At 43.6% G+C, this 24359-nt stretch overlaps 2 protein-coding genes and 1 long non-coding RNA gene across 3 annotated transcripts in view; 1 reads left to right on the top strand and 2 right to left on the bottom strand.

Moving 5' to 3' along the window:
* Positions 1-6137, top strand: part of SMC5 (structural maintenance of chromosomes 5) — a 68398-nt gene extending 62261 nt beyond the window's left edge. The window contains exon 25 of the mRNA XM_053408768.1: positions 5909-6137. The gene's annotated coding sequence lies outside the window, so the exon portion shown is untranslated. The remainder of the gene's footprint in view (positions 1-5908) is intronic.
* The window catches only part of KLF9 (KLF transcription factor 9), a 28440-nt gene continuing 7161 nt past the window's right edge, over positions 3081-24359 (bottom strand). The window contains exon 2 of the mRNA XM_053408775.1: positions 3081-3978. Coding sequence (XP_053264750.1) covers positions 3749-3978 — 230 coding nt within the window. The 3' untranslated portion in view covers positions 3081-3748. The remainder of the gene's footprint in view (positions 3979-24359) is intronic.
* Positions 15334-17783, bottom strand: LOC128423525 (uncharacterized). The gene is made up of 2 exons (XR_008332784.1): positions 17162-17783; positions 15334-16873 (listed from the first exon to the last, which is right to left on the bottom strand). It is a non-coding gene; the product is annotated as an uncharacterized LOC128423525 (long non-coding RNA).

The raw sequence follows: 24359 nt of genomic DNA, 5'->3' as shown, positions 1-24359 counted from the left end.
CTGCTTCTCTGCAGCAAGTGGGAGAAGGAATAATTTGCAAGGAAGAAACAGGACAGCAGGTCCCTAACCCTGCCCACTGATTTCCCCTCTAAGCCACCACACCCTAGTTTCCCCCATGTGGCTTGGGGAGGAAAGAAAGCGGTATGGGGGTTAAAGAGAAATCCTTGCAAATTATCTTTTTCTCTTGAATCATGGCAAAGAAGCAGAATCCTCAACTCTAAAACATGTGGATCCACCCTTTTAAGACCTTCTCATGCACACCCATATCTGCTCAAAGTAACACAGGAAGCATTCCCACGTCCATCTGTGGTCCATCTGTGGCCCTGCTTGATGTGGTGGTGGCAACTGCTCCCCCTCCGTGCAGCCACGGTGGCTCTTTGTGGTGACTGGGTTGTCTGTTAGCAAAAACTGAAATGTTGCTTGTTGCTGCTCAACGCACTTCAGTGCAGATGCTGTGGTGACAAACCCCTTCACCTGCAAGTCAGACAACCAACCCACCACAAACTGGTGGCCACACTGACAGCTGCCACCAATAAGCAGCGTGGTCATGCATACGTCACTGCAGTGACAATGAAGGGCTTCACAATTTTTAAAAATATAGATGGAAGATCTATTAAGAGAACAAACCTAAGTTTAAGATTATACATTCCATGGTAGGCTTAGCACCCAAGAATGTTTTTTTTAAGAAAGAACATAATTCACATGTTGGTTTTGTTTTAAAACATATTATGCCTAAAAGCTGTGCGAAATTACATTTTAGGGCACAGCAGATGCATCATTAGAACCTGCTCGGCTGATGTGGTTAAGGCAATGCCATTTCTGTAACCTACACATAGGAGCAATGTGGTGAGCGCACTGGGAGGAATTCAGCACAGAGCTAAGCTCCATCTGCACAAGCCTACCTGCCTCTTGCACCTGCCTGCCAGCTTCTCGGGGGGGGGGGGCTCCCCTGAACCAATGCAGGGCCCACAGGGGTAGCAGAGGGGAGCAGGGAAGTCCTGGGGTGGACTCCTGCTGGCAGGACTACTTAGCCGAATGCAGGCCAATGCTCAGCCACCATAGACTTGCCAACTCAAGGGTCCAGACTATAACCTTCCTGGTGGGCTATGTAGTGTGAGATCAAGGAAATGAACCCAGACCTGTCAGAGAAAGAGGCAAGTGCCCTAATCACTGTGCAGCCACATGGCAGTTTCTCATGCGCCTAAGCGACCTGATCATTTGTCAAGGAGGGGATGTTCATGTGCCTGTGGCTTTACAGTCAAGGTGAAATAACAGCATTCAGCATCCAGGCTCTATTTCGCTAATACTGCATTTGTCCTACCTCAGAGCAACAGTAGACAGTTCTAGTGACTGTTGAAGGAGTAGGACTAACCGAGAGCAGAGGCTCTTGAGAACTGGTCTTGGATAGAAGGGGAGGTTGGCTGGAATAATCCCATGTTGTGAGTGGCTGGCCTAGCGCATGATCCTCACCCCCTTCAAACAAGGCAGCATTAACAGTACTGGAAAAGCAGAATACTTTTTACACTAGAGCGATAGAAATAGCCAGGCTACCTGTTTTTATAAGGAAGAACAAACATCCCTATGATTTATTTTGGACACCAGAAATTAATTTTGGTTTATCGTAAAATAAAACGTTTCAAAAAGCTGAAACGGAGGTAGAAAGTGTGCTTGGTTTCCTGACATGTCTTCACTGAAGAAAACTCATCCCTTTTTGCTTTTGAAATCCCATAGATTGTTCAAGTGCCCCTAACACCTTTACTTAGAAGCCATTCTCTTCGCATAGACAAGAGTTTTTTTTTTTATATAATGAACCACACAGGTTAAAAATGCTAGATGCATACTGAGTTCTAAGTGCTGGAAGCCACGGACGATTGTAGAATACTCTACTCTCTGAGATGTTTGTTTATTTTTATTTTTTTCTAGGAAGCTAGCTTTTTATCAGGTGAAACAAGAAGATTCTGCCATTGCAGGTGTACTTTACAAGAGTTGTATGTACAGATTCTTTACAAAGATGGGGCAAATTGATCCCAGTATAATTCCACTGGCTGCAGGGTGATTATGTCAGAGATGAATCTGGCCCTAGATAGTACAGTTGCACCTCTCTCTCCTTGCGAAGGAGGAGTAAAGAACATAGAACCAGTAGAATGTTTCTGGGTAGCGGGGAAAGTCTGTAAACATAATTCTCCACCATTACAAGAGATGGGGGAGGGAAAGTTCATGCTTTAACATTGACGAAGATGGCGGCTTGGCTAGATGCAAGGGGTTCTCTCAAGGAGGCTTTCACTCCTGTTTTCAAAGAGCAAGCCTTAGCATTAACGGACGAAGTATTGCCATTATCATTCAATGTATCAAGCCTAACACACAGGGTAAGATCACAAGGTACATAGTGGCAGAGTTCATGTCCTAAGAAATATTTTGACATACCCCCTGTGTGGTAGGTTCAATTACCTCGTTGTTGTTGTTGGTTTGTTTGTTTTCTTCTCATATTCTGTACAACAGCTGCAATTTGTGAAAAGGTAGAAGTCTCTTGGAAAGTGGTTTTAAAAAACCCAACAAGTCTTCATTGTCTTGTCTCTGTTAGCATAGAGAATGTTGTGTAAGGAGAGGGAGAAAGTTTTGTTCCCTCCAGAAATGCACACAGTTCACACTGGCTGACAGGAATCTGGCAACAGGATGAAGAGAATGCACCTTTCAGAGAGAGGGAGACATAAGGAAAAAACCTTTACAAAAGTGGTAGCTTATAAGAATGGTAGCTGCTGCTTATGCATCCATTCCAATGAAACGCAGCAGAATAAAGCACTGTTAGTGGTATTTATAGAGTACAGTACGGTACATCGTTTTCAGATGAAAGTCAGCTAGAAGTGGGGGCACTGCTGTTGGTCTCATACCTCTCCCACATTCTCTACAATGACTTTTTCACAAATATACCCAAATGGCAAATGAAGAGCAGAGCCACAGAAACACATGATACAAGCTTATATCTTGTTTTCCTTTTTGCTTAGTCATTGGTTTGTATGCATGATTTCACTCAAAAAAGAGCAACATATAATCAAAAGTGTAGCTCATTTTTTTTAAAAAAAAAAACAACAACCTGGATATACAGAACAGTTCTTCTTCAGTATAAATTTCACCTCCTTGTTTGTACATCAATCAGCTAATAAGAGCAACAGATGTAATGGTTTTTTTCTTAACAGTCTTGAACAGGATGGACCACTGAGAGAGACACACACACAGAGAAGTGAATCTTCTTCTAAAACATGTGCTATGGAGTTGGGTTTCTGTTCTGTTTCCTTTCCTTGAGAAATACTTAAGTGAGCTGGAAAGTGGTTGTACTAAACTTTTTTTGTCATTTTTGTTTTCATTTAAATACAAGCAGCATTACATTAGTCAACAAAACATGCCCATGACACAGCAATCACAAAGAGCTTGGAATCACTACTGTGGTGTCACAGGTCAAACCACCAGTCAGACATATATACACCAGTGTCAATTATTTAAACTACAAAAAGAAAAGTTGCATTATTTCTGCTGATCCCCCCTCCCCAACGCCCACCCAGCAGTGACTGATTTAAGACTGTTGTTGGTAGCATAGCAGGGTGGAGAGGATGAAAATGTTAATCTTCCGGCTACATGTGCTTTAAAAATGCAAGTAGGGGAATATTTCTGTACACTGGCGGACGTATTTGTGCTGATCAGTTATGCCTTTCTCGACAATGGTTGTCTCCCCACCCCCATTGTAGTCTGTTATTCAAAAGGAGGCAGAGCTGGCCTTTTTAGATCGCTTGATCATGCTGGGGTGGAACTCAGTGTGGCGACGCGCATGCTTTGTCAGGTGGTCGCTCCTCATGAACCGCTTCTCACAGAGTGGGCATCGGAACTGCTTCTCCCCAGTGTGGGTTCGGTAGTGTCGCGTCAACTCATCAGAGCGGGAGAACTTTTTAAGGCAATCGGGCCATGTGCAAGGGAACGGTCGCTCACCTGTGGGAAGGGAAAGAAGAAACAAGGCAGTTAAAGGAAGCAAATTATGATAACTAAGCCTGGTTGTTTAAATCCTAGCATTTGATTCCTTAGAAGAAGTGCAGGGAACCTTTGGCTCTTGCCCAAGATGTTGCTCAGCTACAACTCCCATTAGCCCCAGCAAGCATGGCCAACGGCAAAGGATGCTGGGAGCTGTAGTTCAGTAACACCTGCAGGGTCAAAGGTTCCCCCACACCTGGCTTAGAAGGTCATCCGATATATTTAAGTATTTCAGCACAAGTAATACTTTGAGGATGCTCCATTAAGGTAAGTAGGTGCTGTGAACAAAATAAGTTCGGTATCTCACAAATTATTGCACTATCACTGCAAAAAGTGTAGCAGGAATCAAAAGCCTGAACTGCAATAACCCCAACAATGGCACCTCCAGTTAAAATACTACTGAGAGACATGGAACAGCTGCTTTGCCTGGCCAAGAGGCCAGACAGCCCTAGTCTGCACTGAGTTCCAAATTGTCATGCCAAGAGATGTATCCCACTCTCTCACTATCTTAAGCTGCTGAGCAGCTACTTGTATCAGATATTAAAAATATGACCTCTACCACAGGGCCACAGCTTCTCTCATCCACACTCAGATCCATAGCATTTCATTTCCAACTCAGTACTAAGATATCTCGTACTACAACTGGGCAACGCTATCCTATACAGGTCGGTGGGAGATCCCACAGTGGAGGAGCCAGGCTCAGGGTTGGTGTAGTTTTATGACCATGGGGTGGTGGTGGTAGGGAGAACAGAAGGGCTTTACGACTAGCTCCAGAGCTTCCTCAACATACCCTCAACATGCCCCTTTTCACCTCCCCTGCTGCCAGAGCGCTGGTGGCTGTAGAGCAGACTTCTGCCTCTGCTGGCAGGAAGGAAATTCCAGGGCAGCCGGCCTTCCCCAGGAGCTTAGGATTGCTGTCTTAACCTGCAAATTCTTGGCAGTTCTATGTCAGTAGGGCATGATGACCAAGGATCTTACTGTGACCTAATTACTTTAAGAGACAGGAAGCCAGCAAGCCATGCCTAAAAATGGTACTCCAACTCTTTGTCATCCGTCACAGCAATTTCAATTTGGAAACCACGTATGAGAAACAAAGAAACACCTTGCAATTTTTAAAATAATAAGCAAACAACTTATCCTTCCTTATTAATGTTTTTCAGTTTGTGTTTTGGTTGGGTCTGGAGGCATTTGCTTCCTTCCCTCGCTCCCACGCCCTGCAAATATGTATTATTAAAAATAAAGGCAAGTATGGTACTTTGGTCAGACACAGCAAATGCAGACACTGTTAGGTCTTCAAAGAAAACATGAACAAACTGAGTCCATGATAACTCCTCCAAGAAGAGCAATCCATCCACATTATGGATTGCCACGAGGTGGGCTTGTCCTCTATGCTTGCTCCTGCAAAAGCCCTTGCTGGACCCTGAGGAAGTTGAGGAAGTTTGGCAGCTTCTGCCCAGTCTCTGACATCTCCTTTGGGGACAAGGTAAGGGGCTCAGGAGAGCAGTGGCAGCTCCGCTTCAGGCACTTTGGAGGAAGCAGATTCTCTGGACTCATTCCCGTCAGGGTTCATGCCCTGCTGCTCCTTCAAGGAGAGGGCAATCCAACTGTTGCTGTTGGATCTCTCGGGGACTTTGGGTGCCATTGCCAGCTCCATGGCTTGGGAGTTGGAGCCACTGTAGTTTTGCTTCTACCTGCATGGCTGGTTCCAGAGAATAGCCCTGGGGAACTGCATGTCTACATTTGGGCAGCTGGGGGGCAGGGTGCTGCAAAGCATAACTCCACCCCCCACACTATTTAGCCAATGAAGCCTCTGGGAGATCCCTTCAGGAGGTTTGGGACACAGTGACATTGGTATGCTGATGACACACAGTTTTTCTACTAAATCCAATAGGCATAAGCTGAACCAGTGGCTGGATGCAGCGATGGAGAGGATGAAGGTCAGCAGACTGGAGCTGAATTCTGCTTAGACAGAGACCCTTTGCGTAAGTGGTTCAGAAGCCTGAGAAGTGAGGAGTCTGCCTTTTCTGGGAGATGTTGCACCCCCCCTGAAAGGACAGGTATCCTGCTTTGGGGAGCTCTTGGAACCATATTTGCCCATGGAGGCCCAGGCAGCTTCTGTGGTGAAGAGTGCCAGTCAGCCCTTTGTCTTCTGCATGAGCTGCACCCTTTTCTGGCCGCTGGGACACGTGTTGGGAACCTCACCTCTGGATTACTGCAGTGGACACTAGGTGGGGCTTCTCTTGCAGCCCAAGTGACGAGTGACACTTCTTATCAGGCACATGCCACACAACTGGGGCAGTTTTAAGGTTCTGCTGCTGACATGCAAAGCCCTAAATAACTCTGGCCCAGTTACATGAAAATCGCTCTTCCCCTCCACTTCCCAGTAAGAGCACTGCATTCAGCTAATGGAAGCCAGTTAGTTTTGCCGTCACCTGAAGAAGAAGAAGAAGAGTTTGGATTTGATATCCCGCTTTATCACTACCCGAAGGAGTCTCAAAGTGGCTCACAACCTCCTTTCCCTTCCTCCCCCACAACAAACACTCTGTGAGGTGAGTGGGGCTGAGAGACCTCAAAGAAGTGTGACTGGCCCAAGGTCACCCAGCAGCTGCAGGTGGAAGAGCGGGGAAGCAAACCCCGTTCACCAGATTACGAGTCTACCGCTCTTAACCACTACACCACACTGGCTCACACTGAGGCTTCTCAGCTTGTGGTAATGCCAAGATGGGCTTTTCCATTGGTGGCCCCCATATTATGGGATGCCCTCAATCATTAGGGTGACCATTCTGGTGGCTCCTGAAAACAAACCTGCTCCAGCAGTCATTCCCAAGAACTAAACTTCTGATCTCATTGTTTCAACTGTGCTTTCACTGTTTCAATTGTCATACTTTTTCACTTGCCTGGGTTGTTGTACATTTTAATTAAGGATGTTTTAATGCCTTGCTGGAATCCTTAAAGTGTGTTTTAATTATGTGTGGATCTTATGATTGATTTTATAGTTGTAAAGCACTTAGAGGTCGTTCTGGCATGTAAGTGGTATACTGTATAAAAAATAGTAACAATTAATTATATATAGGAGGACAATCCAGGATTGGATGCAAAGTTTTTCCTGTCCCAGGAACCTTTGGGTCTATATATCCAGCCCTGGAAAAAATATTAAGCTAAAAGCTTGAGAACAGGAGACCTAAAAAGCAGCTCACCTGGTGTGGACAAAATAATAACCATAATGTCAGAACACCCATGAAATAAACTAACAGTCATAGATTTCAGTAGCATTGTTATCACCATGACACAATTTCTCACATCCCATACAGGAGCATCTTCAACATTTCAAAATTCTGTACATATTAAGAATATTGTGAGACGCACTTCTCAGATTCAAAGATGTGAAACCAGCCAAATAATATAGCTGATAGAATGCTCCAACACTGTACTCCAGTGTAGTACATGAAACTTGATCCAAATATACAGGCCTAATATTTAATTAAAGTATATACCACTTAATGCCAAAATAGGTGCCCAAGTGGTTCACAAGTATAACAACCAGCTACACTTATATTAAAATAATAAAAATTCTTCATTAAAATGCACAATAAAGGCATCCCTTTAAAACAATACAGCAATTATTCAGTGCAGAGTTATGGACAATGTCTGCCCCTGCGATTTCTATGGAACTTAAGTGTGCATAGCTGGGCACTGATATGTGGCTGATGGAAGGAAACATCTATTGTAGTTCTCAGACTGCAATGCTCTGCACACCTCCCCACTGAGGCTTCCTTTGGAGCAAATATGCACAGGATTTCTAAGTTAAATGTGCTAAGGGGGGATTATAGATGTATCCCAGAAAGATGGCCCTCGAAACTGTGCTTGGGACACTGCGATAGTTAGTTGACCCTCACCTATGTGGCAGCTACCAAGAAAGTCAAACTTCTAAATCCTTCCATGCTCTATTGACTTGTTTTGTTTGGAGCACTCACCCAAATAGTGAGGTATTTTCCTCAATCACTGCCAAAAATGAATGGGTTTTGTTGTTAAACACAGAAGTGGAATGGAATGTTGGTCAGAATATCATTTACCGTAAGGTCTTCCGAACATTCCACTTGGGTGGATGCCATGCAGTGCCAGCCAAAGACTGTGAACAAGGAGAGCTTAGTTTTCTATCAATCATCTCTACAAACCTGTGCTGATTTTCTTCCCAGCATCTCTTTCATGTGCACCAGCTGCTTGTAAGATGTAGATGTAATTAATTATTTCTGTATTTATGAGCTGGTTGACTGTTCCTCACTTGGCATCTTAATAAAGTCAACCGTAGCGGTGTGGAATGAGACTAAAAAGGATTCCATATCCCAACTAAATAGAGAAAAATAAATCTGCTCTATCTATTGCCCTGGAGGATTTGATTAAGTAAATTGAACTGCCCCCCTCCCCACCAATCACCTTTGACACATCAACAAGGACAGATGTGTTTGAGGGTGTCAAAGCACATAACTAATGACAAATACTACCCAAACCATTTACGGGAAGCAAACAACCATTAGGAATAGCTTTTACTCCTACAGACTGTTCTCAGAGACACTAACATTAACATTATGAATCTGTGATGATATAACCTGCCAGATATCCATATCCACTCGCTGCTTCCAATCTCAACATTTAACAAGATCTCAAAATAACATTTTAGCCTCTCAGTGGGCAGCAAGCTGAACCTGTACAAAGAGAGTGCTCCTACTTAGGCCTGAACTGTCCAGATTCTGTGGCAAAGCAAGATACTGATTTGTATCAGGAAACTTCATATTCTGCAAATCAGACTACGTACATATGCACATTTGCTTATTTTTCTGAACAAATGAACACATGTAGAAGTTAGGCAAGAAGTTGTTGATTTTTAAGGGCAGAGAAAACTTGCAGAGGGCAAAAGAGTTGTTTACAGTTACCTGTGCCGTTTCAGAGCTGCGTTGGCACAGCAATGTACACTCGGAGCTTCAGCACATGTGGACTTTCCAATTAAATTCAACGGCATGAGGAGATCTGCACATGTGAAGAGGTTTGTGCACAGAGCCACACCTTCTTCCCTGTCAAGCTGGGTGTGTGCATCACGGTGTCCCTGTATCCACAAAGGATCACTGAATTCAGATGACGGCATATTCTCAAATACAACTGCACCCGGTTAGCGGTTCACACCCAATTCATGTAGGTTTAAATGCCGCAGCTCAAGTAAGAAGCATTAAATGGTCTATGAAACAGGCCGCAAAATACGCAGAATTCTTCCAGAGGAATATCTCCGAACCCCTTATTGTTTCAGTGGCGGAGTTGTCTGAACCAAATAGGATATTGGAGTGGTTCTCCCACCTCTCTGCAGATTTAACTAGCTTCTTTACGATGCCGACTCACCTGGTTAACCGAGATCAACCCAGGTTCGGTGCACCTTGGTTTGATTCCAAATGTAAGCAAGCTAGACTCTCTCTCTGTTGTATTTACAACAGATATAAATCTTCTGGAGCTGAAACTCTTCCCCCAGAGTACTTGCAGGCCAAAATTGCTTACAAACAGGCACAGAAGTCAGACAAGCATGAATGGCAGCTAAGACGTTGGCAAGCGCTGATTGCTGCCTCTAAGCTTCGCAGCTCTCGTGGTTTTTGGAATTTAATCAACAAAAGATCGAGGAAATACCCATTGACGGTTATACCAGCCCCGACATGGGAACAATTTCTAAGAAAATATTTCTCCCAGACAGTTATCTCTAACACTCATTCTGATACTCTTTCATGTCACTTGCTCATATGGCCAGATACTGACCCGGAGGAAATAGTTGATTTAATTGCTAAACTGAAAACTGATAAAGCCCCAGGGCCCGATCTGATCCCGGCGGAAGCTATTAAACAACACCCAGCATGGTGGGCCAAAATTCTTGCAAAAATCTTTGATGCAATTAATGCCACGGGCCAGATACCTAGATCATGGAAGGAGTCCATCATAATTCCTATATATAAAAAAGGACCACCAGAGGACCCAGGAAACTATCGTAATATCAGTTTATTATCAATCATCGGAAAAATCTATACTCGCTTCCTGCTAACCAGACTAACCCAATGGGCCGAAGATTCCAATCTGATAGGCCATGAACAGGCCGGGTTTAGACCAAATCGTGCTTCTATCAACCATGCAATAATTCTATATCATTTGGCGCGGAAGTATTCTTCCCCCACTCATGGTCTTCTATGTGCCGCTTTTATAGACCTGAAGGCGGCTTTTGACAGTATCTCTAGAGAGCTGCTATGGGAAAAATTGGCAAAGTGGGGCATAGATAAAAGGCTGTTGTGGCTTATGATCAAATTACATGAAGGGACGGCCGCTAGGGTGAGGTTAACACCTGAGGGCGATCTCACAAACTCTGTACCAATAAATAAGGGGGTACGACAAGGGTGCATCCTTGCCCCCTATCTCTTTAACCTCTATATTAGTGACATGAGAACTCCCCTAGTTGAGGCCCAAACCACCATTCACGCACCCAGGCTTGCAGACTATCGCTGCCCCTTACTATTGTACGCTGACGATGCGGTGATCCTCTCATATTCAAGAATCGGTTTGAGGAGGGCCTTTAAGATCTTCGCGTTATATTGCCAAACAAATTTACTTACTATTAACCATTCCAAATCTAAAGTCCTAATTTTTTCCAGGAGTCGTAAATTGTATAGGTGGGAACTCGAGGAGAAGCCAATTGAACAAGTCTACAAATTTCAATATCTAGGAATTTACTTCCAGCATAATATGGGATGGAAAGCGCATATCACATACTTACAAAATAAGGGCAAAGCCCTTATCTACGCTCTATTACGCTTTTTCTTTACAGAGGGGGCTATGCATGTTCCATCTGCCTTAAAAGTTTATAGTGCAAAAGTGGTTGCAACTATGGCCTATGCGGTCCCTTTATGGGGCGCTTTTGTAAACCTCATGCCTCTGGTGACATTGCAAAATCTTTTTCTCAGACGCCTTTTGAAACTACCCTCCTGTGTAAGCAACTCGGCTATTCGCTTAGAACTTAAGACCCCCTCCTTAGAGATCCTGGTGTGGAGACATGCCTTTAATTACTGGCTGTCCCTTTGGCATAAATTGCCCAATTACCATCTTATTCAGTGCCTTTGGAGAGATGAATTTACCAGCCCATGGGCAACAAAAATCCATTCCAAACTGTTGTCTTATGGAATCTCGCCTTCCGATATACTAAATTTAGATCTAATTACAGCAAAAAAGGTCATCAAACAAAGATTGGAGGAGGTTGATTTGCAACAAAATCTTACTACAGGTGGAGGTACATGTTCCCCGATAAATCAGGGCATTACATTTATGTCCCAGATACCTCGATATCTGTCTACCTTATCGGTTGCGTCGCATAGATTCGCTTTTGTTAGAGCCAGATTTAATGTGTTCCCCTCAAATGTGCTGAGCAATAGATTTTCTAACGGTAAAACCTCTGTTTTATGCGCACGTGACAACAAATCAATAGAATCCCTTTATCATATCTTGTTTAATTGTCCTTTATATATTGTTCCCCAATCAAGGATTCTGAGTTCAATCATTTTGGAAACTGTTGCTAAACCACCTGAATTACATCTAGCCTATCTACTCCAGGACATTGACTCTTATAGAACATTACAGGTTGCCAGATTCCTGAATTCAGTTCTTTCATATAAAAGACTTCATGGAATGCTGCATGACTATTAAAAATCTAGTAAACTCTATCCACCATCTTTATATTCAAGATGTATATATGGTACATCTAGAGATTGTATGTAACGTGAAGGAGATTATGTGTTGAAATATTTTAGTTGATATTTTAGAATGTAAAATGCTATTTTATTTATTGATTGGTTTTACCTTGTGGGCCTATAGCCGAATAAAGTATTATCTATCTATCTATCAAATACAACTCTAGAACCCCGTGGCTGGAAACTTGTTTTCCAAAAGCAAAGCAAAACCAAACCACAAAATGCAAACTGTGACTATTAGGAATCCAGGAGCTGCCTCAGACATCATGCTGTAGCCTAACTGAAATCTCAGACTTGCCAGTCATGCCAGTATAAGCAGATTGTGTGAGAGAAAAAGCATCACTAGGTATAAATGAAGTAGCAAACAGATTCTTAACAATAACAGCAAAGGGCAGGTTGCTATCCAACTCTGAAAGTCCTATCGAGTCCCAGGAGAAATGCAATGGGGATTGGTGGATGTTTCATTGAACTCCAACATGAACCCCCCTAAATATATTGTATTTATGAGTGAAAATGGTTTTAAAGCTGAAGGATGACAATAGCAGCTTTGAGCCCACGTGCTCAGAGAGGTGATAAACCAAAGAAGCAAAATGAGAGGCACTGTTACTGAGAAGCTTGGTTCAGCGGGAATTGTGGATTCCCCCCCACCCCAGACTCCCTGCATCATCAGGCTTTGCCCTGAGCGATGAGCATCCTTGTGGTGGACACAGAACACCCCTCTTGGGTGAGTCAGCAAGAATCCCAGCACATGATGGTCACAAGCAGGAAGCTGCACATTCCCCCAATTCAATCCAGGGCCACATCTAATGCAACAAATAACTGGCTGAATTGTGGGTATCTCCCACTGAGAGTAAATACTCTCATCCAAATTAAAATAAGTGTGTTCTGAGAAGTCCATGTCCATCCCCTTTCAGCAAGGGTTAATTAGGTCTGGAGTATTCATTTTTACATTACAGGAAACTTTCATGCCTTTTCAGTAAAGACCATGGTAGCTTGCTAAAAATGGATTAAGAAAACACACCTTTATGGCTGGGCTTTCACCCTGCAGCATGGCAGTTAATGAACTCAGGATGTCCCAGGAACACGCCACTGGTATCTATTGATGTGAAATATCACTTAGGTACAAGCCTGGAGCCTTTGTGAAAAAAGCCCCCCTACCCAAACATACAATCAGGGTGAGGCAGTCAGGTCTGGTTTTCTCCATATAAATGGGTGCACAAGGCACCCCACCTCCTTCTTGAAGTTGCTACACACCACTCTGGTCCAGTCCTTGCGCACAAGCTGTTCCAAGCGTCTCCACATCTCAGCCTTTCTGCTGCTTTGCAAGGGCTACACAGACTCTTCTTTCCAAGATGCACTGGGCCCCAGGATGAGCCTCAGGAGCAGGCCCCTTCCTTCCGTGACCTAGGCTTTAGCTAGACCCCCCTTACCTTCTCTCTCCCCTCATTTCCCGGCTTCCAAGCCACATTTATTGTTTTCTTTCGGGACTAGACAGGAACCCTCTGTGGAGAGAGGTACCAGCCAGTGCCTTTCTATTTCTGAACCAATTTAGTAGGGTTCAGAGATTCAAAACAAAGTCATACTTTGGTGCAAGGGCTGCATTGCTGGCCCCTCACCACTGCCTGGAGACAGATTCATTTCTACAAAGTGTGAGCAAAACAACATTGGAGAAGGATTCTGTGTGCTTTTGCCCCCTTTTGTGATGGAGCCCCCACCTGTTACAGCTAGAAGGCCTAAAACTTGAATCATCACCCTATTTTTGTTTTCCTTACCCAACCGCTGCATCTCAACTTTCCTGTTTTTCTCTGTCTGTTAGTTTCCCAGTTTTTCTCTAATCTGGCTCTAGATTGCATTACATTACACATTGGAAATAACACTTTGAAAGTAATATTTCCCCAAAGCAAAGCTGGATCTTTCATTGTTCACTTTAGGCCACTTTTCCTCTTTAGTCTCTGCCATCTATCTCCACAACAGTAGTTAAGAATGTGGGAGCGCCTGCCTGGGAATGCTTCATTAACCCTTCCCACCACCTCCTGTGTTTCTAGAGTGGCCACAAAGCAGCTTTTGCTGCTCAATGGGCATGCTATCACCCTTCAGCTTTTATTAATTTAGAAATAAATATCACAGTTGCAGCAATGGTGCTGACTCACTGGTGCAAACTCACTAATATTGATCCATGCTAAAGAGAAATATAGTTAGGCACTGGCAGGCTAGGAGACCTGGTAAAAGACAAAAAAACACAACATTAGATCCTTCCATATCTATTAATGTCTAAACTTCATTCCCCATGAGGCATCTCTGAGGGCTTAGAAATAGGAGAATGATTGTCTAATCATTGGGCGGGATTCAACACATGAGTCCCATCAGCAGAAGCCCTGTGCAAGGCCCCCACTTACTTGTGCAATGGGGCTTCCCCCTCCTTTCCCTGCATCCCACCCCCAATTGGATTGGGGGGGAGAGCACCCCCAGAATAGTGTGCAGGGAAAGAGGAGGGGTTGCTCCATTTGGAAAGTTAAAACGCTTGCCTAGACAGAATGATCACCTGCATGTGATGTTGAATTCCTCCCATTATTTCATAATGGTAGTATTATAAAAGATGAGAACACTGGGAAACACTGGCCTGCAAGTGCTCCAGTTGGAGAACAGCCTTTACCAAAGGTGTCATGGACTTTGAAGACACTCGAACTCAGGACGCAAGGGAGAAACATGCTAAGAGAAAGGCACGCTTGGCAAATCCACACCGTGATCAACTCCCGCCCGGAAACCAAGGTCCCCACTCTGGAAGGACATGTGGATACAGAACTGGCCTCCACAGTCACTTACGGATTCACTGTTAAAACCGTGTTTATGGAAGACAATCTTACTCAGCTACGAGTGATCGCCGAAGAAGAAGAAGATTATAAAAGATGAACTGGTAGCTTCAGAAGCAGCTAACAAATCAAGGAGAAAACTAAGGCATCTCATTATGTGGCCAGACAACTATTATAGGCAGAAGCATGTTTTCTCAAACAGCATCATAATGTGGTCGCCTGGGGATACCTCAGAACATTTCTGCTATCCAAGTCCTCTCTTCTGCTGACCTAACCAAGACAAAGTATTGAGAGGCATATTGTGGAGCCGTATCCACACTTGGGCCCAACCTGGGAGTCAAACAAATGAAGCAAAAAATAGTGACAGCTTGCACGGATCTGGAACGCCATTTGTATTACTGAGAGAGCATTCACTGGGCAGGCCACTCAGACAAGCTCCAATGGAGATCCAATACCCTGTTTCAGCACAACATGTTCAGAAACCAGATTCTGAGCATTTCATTTGTCACCACTAGGACCACTTACAAAGCACTCCACCCGCCTACAAAATGACAGCACAATCCTCTCTATACGTGCCTACTCAGAAGTAAGTCCACTGAGTCACGTCTGGATAACTTCCAGCTCAGTAGGTGCAGGATTGCAGCCACTTTCCACTAACTGCTGCATGGGGGGGAAATAGCCATCAGTGTATTTTAAGCTCTTCTTCCCTGAGAGTCAACAATCAAAATGCCTCCCAAATACCATTTATTTTAATTTCAATTTATTTAAGACATTTATATACCACATTTCTTAACAGTATACATAAAAATATTCCACAGAAAATGGGACAATAAAACAGAAAATATCATAAAACCAAACACTACCTTAGTCATATGCCCAAAGTCCAGAAGGAGGGTCCCTGTCTAATCTCATCTGGGAGGGAGTTCTACTGAATGAACAGAAGGCAGCACGTGGTTTCTGGTCACTTTCAAAGGAAAATAACAAGGACTGGGCACACAATGCCCTTAGGCAGATGTCCTTTGAATTCTGGGCACTCGACTTTCTATGGACAACTCCAAGACTAAATTTTGCTAGACAGAATGGGGTGTGCGACAAGCCCTCTGCTAGAATAAGTAAGCCCGCATTATGCTGTGCTCGAGGGAAGAGTAATATTATGTCCCTGACGAACTGAGTCCAAGAATGAAGCACAATATTATTTTAAAGAAAGAATGGCAGACTTTTCTCGTAATGAAAGACGTCTGTGTCAGGTTTACCCTGACTCCTGCTTATGCAGACAGGTGAAATAACACATACCTTGGGGGGGGCAGTGGAGAGAACCAAGGTGAGCAATGGGCTGGAAGTCGTCAAGGGCTCAGGGCATTCGCTCTGTCAGAATGTACACGGGCAATAGAAAGACTCTGCATAACCCACATGTATTAACCAAACTCCACCGCCAGGAAAATACTATGATCCAAGTTCCGACTCTGTTGTGGTGCTTATAAAATGGGTCTTCACAGCTGCTTTCATAGACAGCAGCTAACGGAAAATGGATGTGAGCTGTGGGGATTTTCTGTACTCTTCTTTATGACTAGCAGGATTCTCTGAAACACAAAGCAAACAAACTACCCTTCTCTTCCTAAGTCCTCATTGACCAGCTAGCAACTGTTGGATGGTAGTTAAAAAAGATAAGCAGAGTACAGTGGTACCTCAAGTTAAGTACTTAATTCGTTCCAGAGGTCTGTTCTTAACCTGAAACTGTTCTTAACCTGAAGCACCACTTTAGCTAATGGGGCCTTCTGCTGCTGCTGCTGCGCCGCTGGAGCACGATTTCTGTTCTCATCCTGAAGCAAAGTTCTTAATCCGAGGTACCATTTCTGAGTTAGCGGAGTCTGTAACCTGAAGCGTATGTAACCCGAGATACTACTGTACAGCGGGAAGTGGTTGTATTTCCCACACAGGAATGTTATTGGACAATAACTTTCTTCATCCCTGACCATTAGGCAGGCTGGCCATGCTCGGAGTCAAACATCTGGAGGGCCACAGCTTTCCCCATCCCTTCCCTACAGAACAAACTGAGTTAGTGGATGGACACTGCTAGGCACTGATTTTTCCCAAAACAGCAGGGCATTCCAGGCACCTGCAAGTTCACTGGACTCATGGTGGGCTAAGTGCACACGGCATGAAAATGTCATGGCCTCCGAGGACCACTATTCCCTAATGCCAAAGGAAACACATTGCCTTCCTTTCCCTGCCCTTTGGATTTCTCCTCCCTCTTCTTCACAAAATAACCCTTTTTCTCACCACCTAGAATCATAGAATCATAGAAGAGTTGGAAGAGACCACAAGGGCCATCGAGTCCAACCCCCTGCCAAGCAGGAAACACCATCAGAGCACTCCTGACATATGGTTGTCAAGCCTCTGCTTAAAGACCTCCAAAGAAGGAGACTCCACCACACTCCTTGGCAGCAAATTCCACTGTCCAACAGCTCTTACTGTCAGGAAGTTCTTCCTAATGTTTAGGTGGAATCTTCTTTCTTGTAGTTTGGATCCATTGCTCCGTGTCCGCTTCTCTGGAGCAGCAGAAAACAACACCTAAAGACTTCAGAGTCCTATCCGAGCAACAGATTACTGAGGGCAGGGAAACCATAATGGAAAAGCCCGACCTCAGCTCACAGTACAAAGGATATATATACAAAAAGAATGGATTTATACAAATCCCATGGAAATAACTGTATTCATTGTGCTACATGGGGTTATTCTTGAGGGACTGGTACTGGTTAAATATCAAGTACAGTGGTGCCTTGGTTTTCGAACGTAATCTGTTCCGGAAGACTGTTTGACTTCCAAAACGTTCGAAAACCGAAGCATTTACTTCCAGGAAACTCAATACGGAAGCCACATGGCACGCTTGACTTCTGAAAAGCATTCAAAAACCAAAGCAGTTACTTCCGGGTTTTGGGCGTACGAAAACCAAAATGTTAGACTTCCAAGACAGTCGAAAACCAAGGTACCACGGTATTAGTAACTGGCAGTCTCATATGTCTGTTGCCCTCTGCAAATCTGTGAAAACAACTATTACGACAAGACTTTGAAGGTCCAAGAAAATATGCCTAGATACTCTAGTAGTGCCATGTGGAAATGTAGTAAACAGAAATATTTCTGCAAATATGAAACAAGCCATTATTAATAAGGACATCTTCATTCTACGGAAATGGTGGGTTGCTGAGGTCAGAAACCAGGCTGGGTGGGTGCCTGGTGTTAGTGACCATTTATACATTTAACAATGGTGGTTTTCATGTGAAGTGGCAGAAGGATAATTTCAAAAGACAAATGTATTAGCAATATGAGTTTTGAGATATGATGTAGTAGAGCAGTATCTGTAACAGATTCACAGAGATGACCAGTACCAAAAAAAAATTTATTTAGAAAAATACGATTACATGGGTCAGGTGCAAAAACCAGGTGCTACCATATTTACTTCCTGGGAAGTTCACTCTTTGCTCCTTGAGAAGAAAGGAAAGCCATGAGAAAGCACAAACAGACAGGATGCAGCAGCCCAGTGACCATTCTGTACCTGCGTGAATTTCTAGGGAGGTGGTGAATCCTACATCCACACCAGTGTCAGGAGGTAAAAGTGCATCTGTTTTCATTAGAGTCCTGTGAAACTCCTGCTGCTGACATCTCTTTTAGATACAATGTTGGATAGATTCTGGCAACACATTGCTTTCCTCTAGCTTATACAAGAAAGCTTATCTAGATGCCTTCATGAATGTAGAAGTCTGCCAAACTGTCCCTGCCATATTCTCTGAAGATTTAAGTGTAGAGTTTTCTATTTCATTCTACTGAACTTGCTCAGGTATTTGGCCATCACAGCCAACCTTTGAATCATAGAATCATAGAGTTGGAAGAGACCACAAGGGCCATCGAGTCCAGACCCAAGCAACATGGCCGATGGTCAGAGATGCTGGGTACTGGAGCTCAGCGACACCTGGAAAGCTCCATGTTGTCTTAGCCCTGCTCTGGAAGAAAATAAAAAACAGAGCTACAGAGCTCTACTTCTATGGATGGAAACCAAACACATCCAGACCCTAGAGTATAATGTTCCCTAGGGGCAGAGCAAGAATTAGCCATACTGTACTCACAAACTTGCAGTGATGGAACACTGCTGTTCCCAAAACTCACAGAGATCATGCCAGTGGCCTGAGGTAAATTACTGCCAAAGAAGGTCAGTTGTTTGTCTTGTATGTACTTTACTATCCTGCAGTTGGCTGGCTGGCCTTGAATCTGCCTACTTGGCAACAGTTTCAGTAGATCAGCTGGAGGGAGGCCTGTAAATTAAAGTGAAGTCCAGACACAGAATCCCTGCAAACAAATGGCTGGTCTGGCAAATGCTGTGATGCGTCCACGTGGTCGGAGTATACTACGCAACATTCATTTTATTACAGTAGTGTACTCTAAGGGCACAGAGATAAAGAAAAGGGGGTTAAAACCAAATCCTCCGGACAGCTGATACTCCTTGCTTCCATACCTTGGCCATTTAAAAAGTGCACTGCGCATAAAGCAGTGCTTTAAACTTATTATGCTGCCAAATAGGCCGTTTTACTTACAAAAAAGTCCAAGAGGTAAATATAGAAGTTACAATCAAACACTGATAGCTAGATCCCCCACATGAGACCTGAAACAAAATGCTGCCCTGCTTCCTCTCCCTTTAATGGGGGAGCTGCTCTTCTCAGGCTACCAGCAACCAGCCTTGCCCTCGATGGGGCTCCAGCCGGCCAGCTCAGTCCCTTTCCCGCTCTTAGTCCATTTCGCTTTTCAAACTGACACTCAATATTTTATGGCTCCTGGAGGCGACTAAGTCCTCATTGGGCTCTCTTTTTTAAGGGAGGCAGAGGTAGGGAGGAAGGCTGGTCCCTTTTGTGTTTTAAAAAAGGTATTGCCTCTGGCATCTCCCACTTGTTTCTCAGTGGCCTTGCTTTGGCTCAAGTCTTTGCTGCTGGTCTTCAACTACCTGAGAAAGAGTGCCAACTACATTTTAAAAATTGTGTTTGGGTGTTTATAATATTTGTTGTTGTTGTTGTTGTTGTTTAGTCATTTAGTCGTGTCCGACTCTTTGTGACCCCATAGACCAGAGCACGCCAGGCACTCCTTTCTTCCACTGCCTCCCACAGTTTGGTCAAACTCATGTTGGTAGCTTCGAGAACACTATCCAACCATCTCGTCCTCTGTCGTCCCCTTCTTGTGCCCTCCATCTTTCCCAACATCAGGGTCTTTTCCAGGGAGTCTTCTCTTCTCATGAGGTGGCCAAAGTATTGGAGCCTCAGTTTCAGGATCTGTCCTTCCAGTGAGCACTCAGGGCTATTTCCTTCAGAATGGAGAGGTTTGATCTTCTTGCAGTCCATGGGACTCTCAAGAGTCTCCTTCAGCATATAATATTTAACCAGCAGTAAAATTAAGAATTAAAATATTCCTCCAGAATGCTAATAACTTTCTGAACTAAAAGAGGGTTGGGCATCTGCAGCTATCACTAGAGCAGAAATTATATGGAAGTGTAGGAGCTTCTGAAAAGGCCTGGCTCCCACTCCCAGCTCTCTCAAATGAAATTGGGGAAGCCGCTCCCCCGCCCATCTTAATTGATAGGAATGATAGCCGGTGACACTGCGTAGCCACATAGGTTTGACAGCATAGGGAACAAGCCAATGCCCACCTAAATCCCAAATCCACACCCAAATCCAGAGACCCTAATCTGAATCCCAATCCTGGCTCACTGGTCAGATCCATGGAGAGTGCATGCCCACATTCTGAACATGCTCTCCTCCCTCCTTCGTGGAGTTCCCTCTTCAGAGGTGGCCCAGGGCCATGGGCATAGCCAGGGGGGGCATGGGGGCAGCTGCCCCCTAAATAAATAAAATTCAATAAAAATACATAACAAACTGAGGTTCTGCCCCCCTAATAAAAGGCCTGCCCCCCCAACCAATATCCTGGCTACACCCATGCACCTTAAGACCCAAGAGCTTCTTTCAAGCTCAAAAAAGAGAGATGGGGTGCATTTCCCTTTGAAATGTGCATCCCTCACACATATATACCCCTTTTGGGACTTGGGGGAATTTAAAGAGCAGTTTCAGGGATAAGGAGGGCGCCTGCCACTTGGGAGGGGTGAAGGACCAGATACACATATGGAAGGCAAGTGTATGCTTCTCTATATCCTTGTCCCCAGCTGCAGCCTTAATGTTACGAGTCATTAGGATACGGATTGAAAAGGAAATTAAAACAAAACAAAACATGCATCATAAAGCTTTTACAGACATCTAAGGTGCAATCACATTTGGGATACAGGTTACATTTCTAATTTGCACCACAAAAAAGGGCTAAAGCATTTGGAGCTCTTTTATAAAAAAGATGAATTGGAGTGTGCATGGTAGACAATTTTTAAAAAGTGACTAGTTTGAAGAAAATACAGAGAACTTTCTCTCCCTTTCATAATACTAGAAACACAGGTTCACCCAAAAATTAATGATTTACTGTGAATGTGCAAATTGCTGCTCCCTGCCAATGGGCAGCAACAAACCACAACCCTTGATTTAACATTACAGATGCACCATGGATTGTGGTTTGTTTTGCTCATACAAACCACAATTGGTAAGTCAACGACACACCTTGACTTTGCAAAGTGGCTTGTTTGGAGCAAAAAAAAATCACAACCCCCAGTTGGAATATCAAACTAAATCCTGTATCACTGTTTGTTGCTCCCACTCACTAGCAAGGAGTAGTGAAGTGGGAGCAATCTGTGCATTCAAGGTAACTATTTACTATGGCTTACCATGATGTATCACTGATTGGCAATAGGTTCAGGGCAGGAAAGAAAAGAAAAGAAAAGAAGTATTTCCTGCAACACAACCAACTTATAGAACTCAGCATATAACATGCTACATCTATTATCTGTGATAGCTCAATGGAACCTCAGTGCTTCAGCAAACAGCTGTGGGTGCGTGTCCTTTGCAACCTTAGGGTGGGCTCCTCAGGGGCCTCTGGATGCCCACAGCTGCAAACAGAACACCGGGATCCTGCGGATGATTTACTGTGCTTCCATTTACTGTTGCGCGTCAGCCTGAGGCAGCTTTTAAACAGATAAAGTGAAAACTAAGAAAGGAAAAAGGGAGCTCTTAGAAAGGTTGCGTTCACCCCATAAATAAAAGGGGTACAGGAAGAATTAATGAATGTCCCCACAATCCCCAAACTCAAAAATCCAGTTACCACAAACAATACAAAGAAAAGACTCTGAAATACCTTGCATTCCTCTTTGTCTCCCAAGGCCTCTGGAATGTGTGGCATTCCTGCTTTCTTCCGAGAGTGCTCAGGGTCTTCTGAGCTCTTGCGCTGTCCAAGCACCTGCCCACCAGCTTGCATCAGCACAAGCCTATGCAGTTCTTGTCAATCTTAGCCAGAGATGTATCCAAATTGCCCAGAAATGACTGAAGTCTCAATGGATGGGTGAGAAGTATAGGAATGTGTCCAGATCAGGATTTCTTCCTTGTTCCAGAATGCTGCTGTTATCCCCCAATGTTTGGCCCTGGCCATGCTACTCCTTCATTCTTCTTCTGGCATGGATTATCCCAAGGAAATGATTCCTGGCTGGGCAACAGATTCTGAACACCCAGCTCCAAAGACTCAAGATTAAGAATTCCACTCTCACTGAATCCTGAGGTTTACAAGCATCTGGATACTTCATGGCCAGCTGGCAGCAGATCTGCAAAGCATCATTTTCCTTCATATATGTGATAAATAGTCAGCTTGTTAGGAAGCCACAAAGATACTGATGCTGGTGAGAAGAAAATGCATTTAGATCCACAGTATGTGCATTTCTAGAGGCATGGTATCTGCTTGCTAGGAAAACATGGCCCATAAAGAAGAGTGATTAGACCAGAGAAGCCACTGAGACACAAAACAGTAGCTTCATAGACTTTAGCATCAATATCTCAACTTTAGCAAAATTGTTTTTCTTACTTGGAAGAAACAAAGGTAATTTGAACAGTGCAGGACAGCCAAGCAGCAAGAATGGAGGACAAGGTCTCTGGATTACTCAAGTGTGGATACAGCATTTGGGTTAGGTATCTACCTGTCCCTGTGAGACATTTCTGTTGCTGCACAGCTGCATTCTGTAATCTATACAAGGAGTCAGGAGTCTCCTGTATTAAAAACCACAAATTTGAAGATGGCAAGATGTTTCCATTTTTTAGAAAATTGATATACTTAATATGCTTGCTGTTTTCAAAAGCTTCAAACTTGCTTCTTTCTTTGTTTTTACTGATTTACAGAATTGAGAATGCTGTAACCATTTTTCTTTCCTTTTTGTATGGTTAAGAAAGAGAACCATAACCCACTGACTTTGCAAGATGCAATAAATATGCTGCAGATTGCTGTTCTGGCTCAGAAAGGGCAGGGTGACATTGGCTGAGCCCAAACATTCCTAGGCATTAACAGTTTACATATTATAGGAGCCAGTCTACATATTATATGAGTCAAATATTTTGAAATATTAGGGAATGGGCTCTTTGCAAGCAATTGGAAAATGGAAGGTCCAGATATTAGAATCTTAACTTGATTTCCAAAGCCATTGCAGTCTTGGGATGGCAGTTCAGTTCAGCAAATACTTGCCTTCTTCCATATGTTCTGGTCATCATCTCCAGATCCCTTGACCCCATGAAATACGACTGATGTTAACCGGTGGCAGGGCTTTTTCCGATGCCCAGCCTGTGGAACACTTTGCCAACTGAGATATGTCAGGTCCCACCACCTTATTGTTCTAGTCAGCCAGCAAGAACATACTATTTAACACCTGCCAAACTAGTGAAAATGTTGAAAAAAGAAAAAGGTAAATGCAATGAAGTAGAGGGATCCTTTTCCCACATGTGGTGGTCCTGTAAAGTAATCAGGGAATTCTGGGAAGTAATTTACAATACATTAAAAAAGATATTCAAAAGAAATTCCCCCCAAAGCCCGAGGCATTCCTTTTGGGAATGGTAACAACAGAAGTCCCTAAAAATCAAAACAAAAAAATATTATTATATGCCACCACTGCTGCTAGAATCTTATTGGTACAAAGGTGGGAACAAATACAGTACCCACCAAGGAAGAGCGGCAGTTTAAAATGTTTGAATATGCTGAATTGGCAAGCATAACAAACAGGGTAAGAGAAAAAGATGATAAAGAATATAAGGATGATTGGAAGATGTTTATTGAATATTTCAAGAACCAGTATAAACAAGTAAATACCACCTAGCAGGTCTTGAGTAAATCCAGCAGAATAGGAGTTAATAGAATTTAATAGAAGATATTCGAAGATTAAAAATTTTGAATACGCGATGGGGGGACACACCAGGAAAAGGGTGGCAGGGGAGTCACCAGGTATTTAGTCGTATGTCGAGATTGGTATGAAAGCTGTACAACTGGGGGGTGGAGGGAAGGGGGGGTGGAATGTGTGCCTTTTGTTTCTCTCTCTCTCTCCCTCTCTCTCTCTCTCTCTCTCTCTCTGTGTGTGTGTGTATAAGCTTTTAGATGTATAAGCTTTTAGTTAACACTGCTTTAATTTGATGGCTATTTTAGAAATTATTATTGTGGTTAGTTCATGATGTTAATAGTTTGGTTTCAGGACCGTGCCAAGGAACAGGAACTGCAAGATATGCTTTAAAAGTTGTGTAAAGTTTTGATTTGTTAGCTGCATTGAGTTTCTTTTGGTGTTTTTAAATTTGGTGTTTTTGAAAGTTAAAATATAGAGAGGGGTGTTTGTGTG

The sequence above is a fragment of the Podarcis raffonei genome, chromosome 11, assembly GCF_027172205.1.
Source record: "Podarcis raffonei isolate rPodRaf1 chromosome 11, rPodRaf1.pri, whole genome shotgun sequence".
Classification (NCBI taxonomy): domain Eukaryota; kingdom Metazoa; phylum Chordata; class Lepidosauria; order Squamata; family Lacertidae; genus Podarcis; species Podarcis raffonei.
This window is presented reverse-complemented; position numbering and strand designations above follow the sequence as displayed.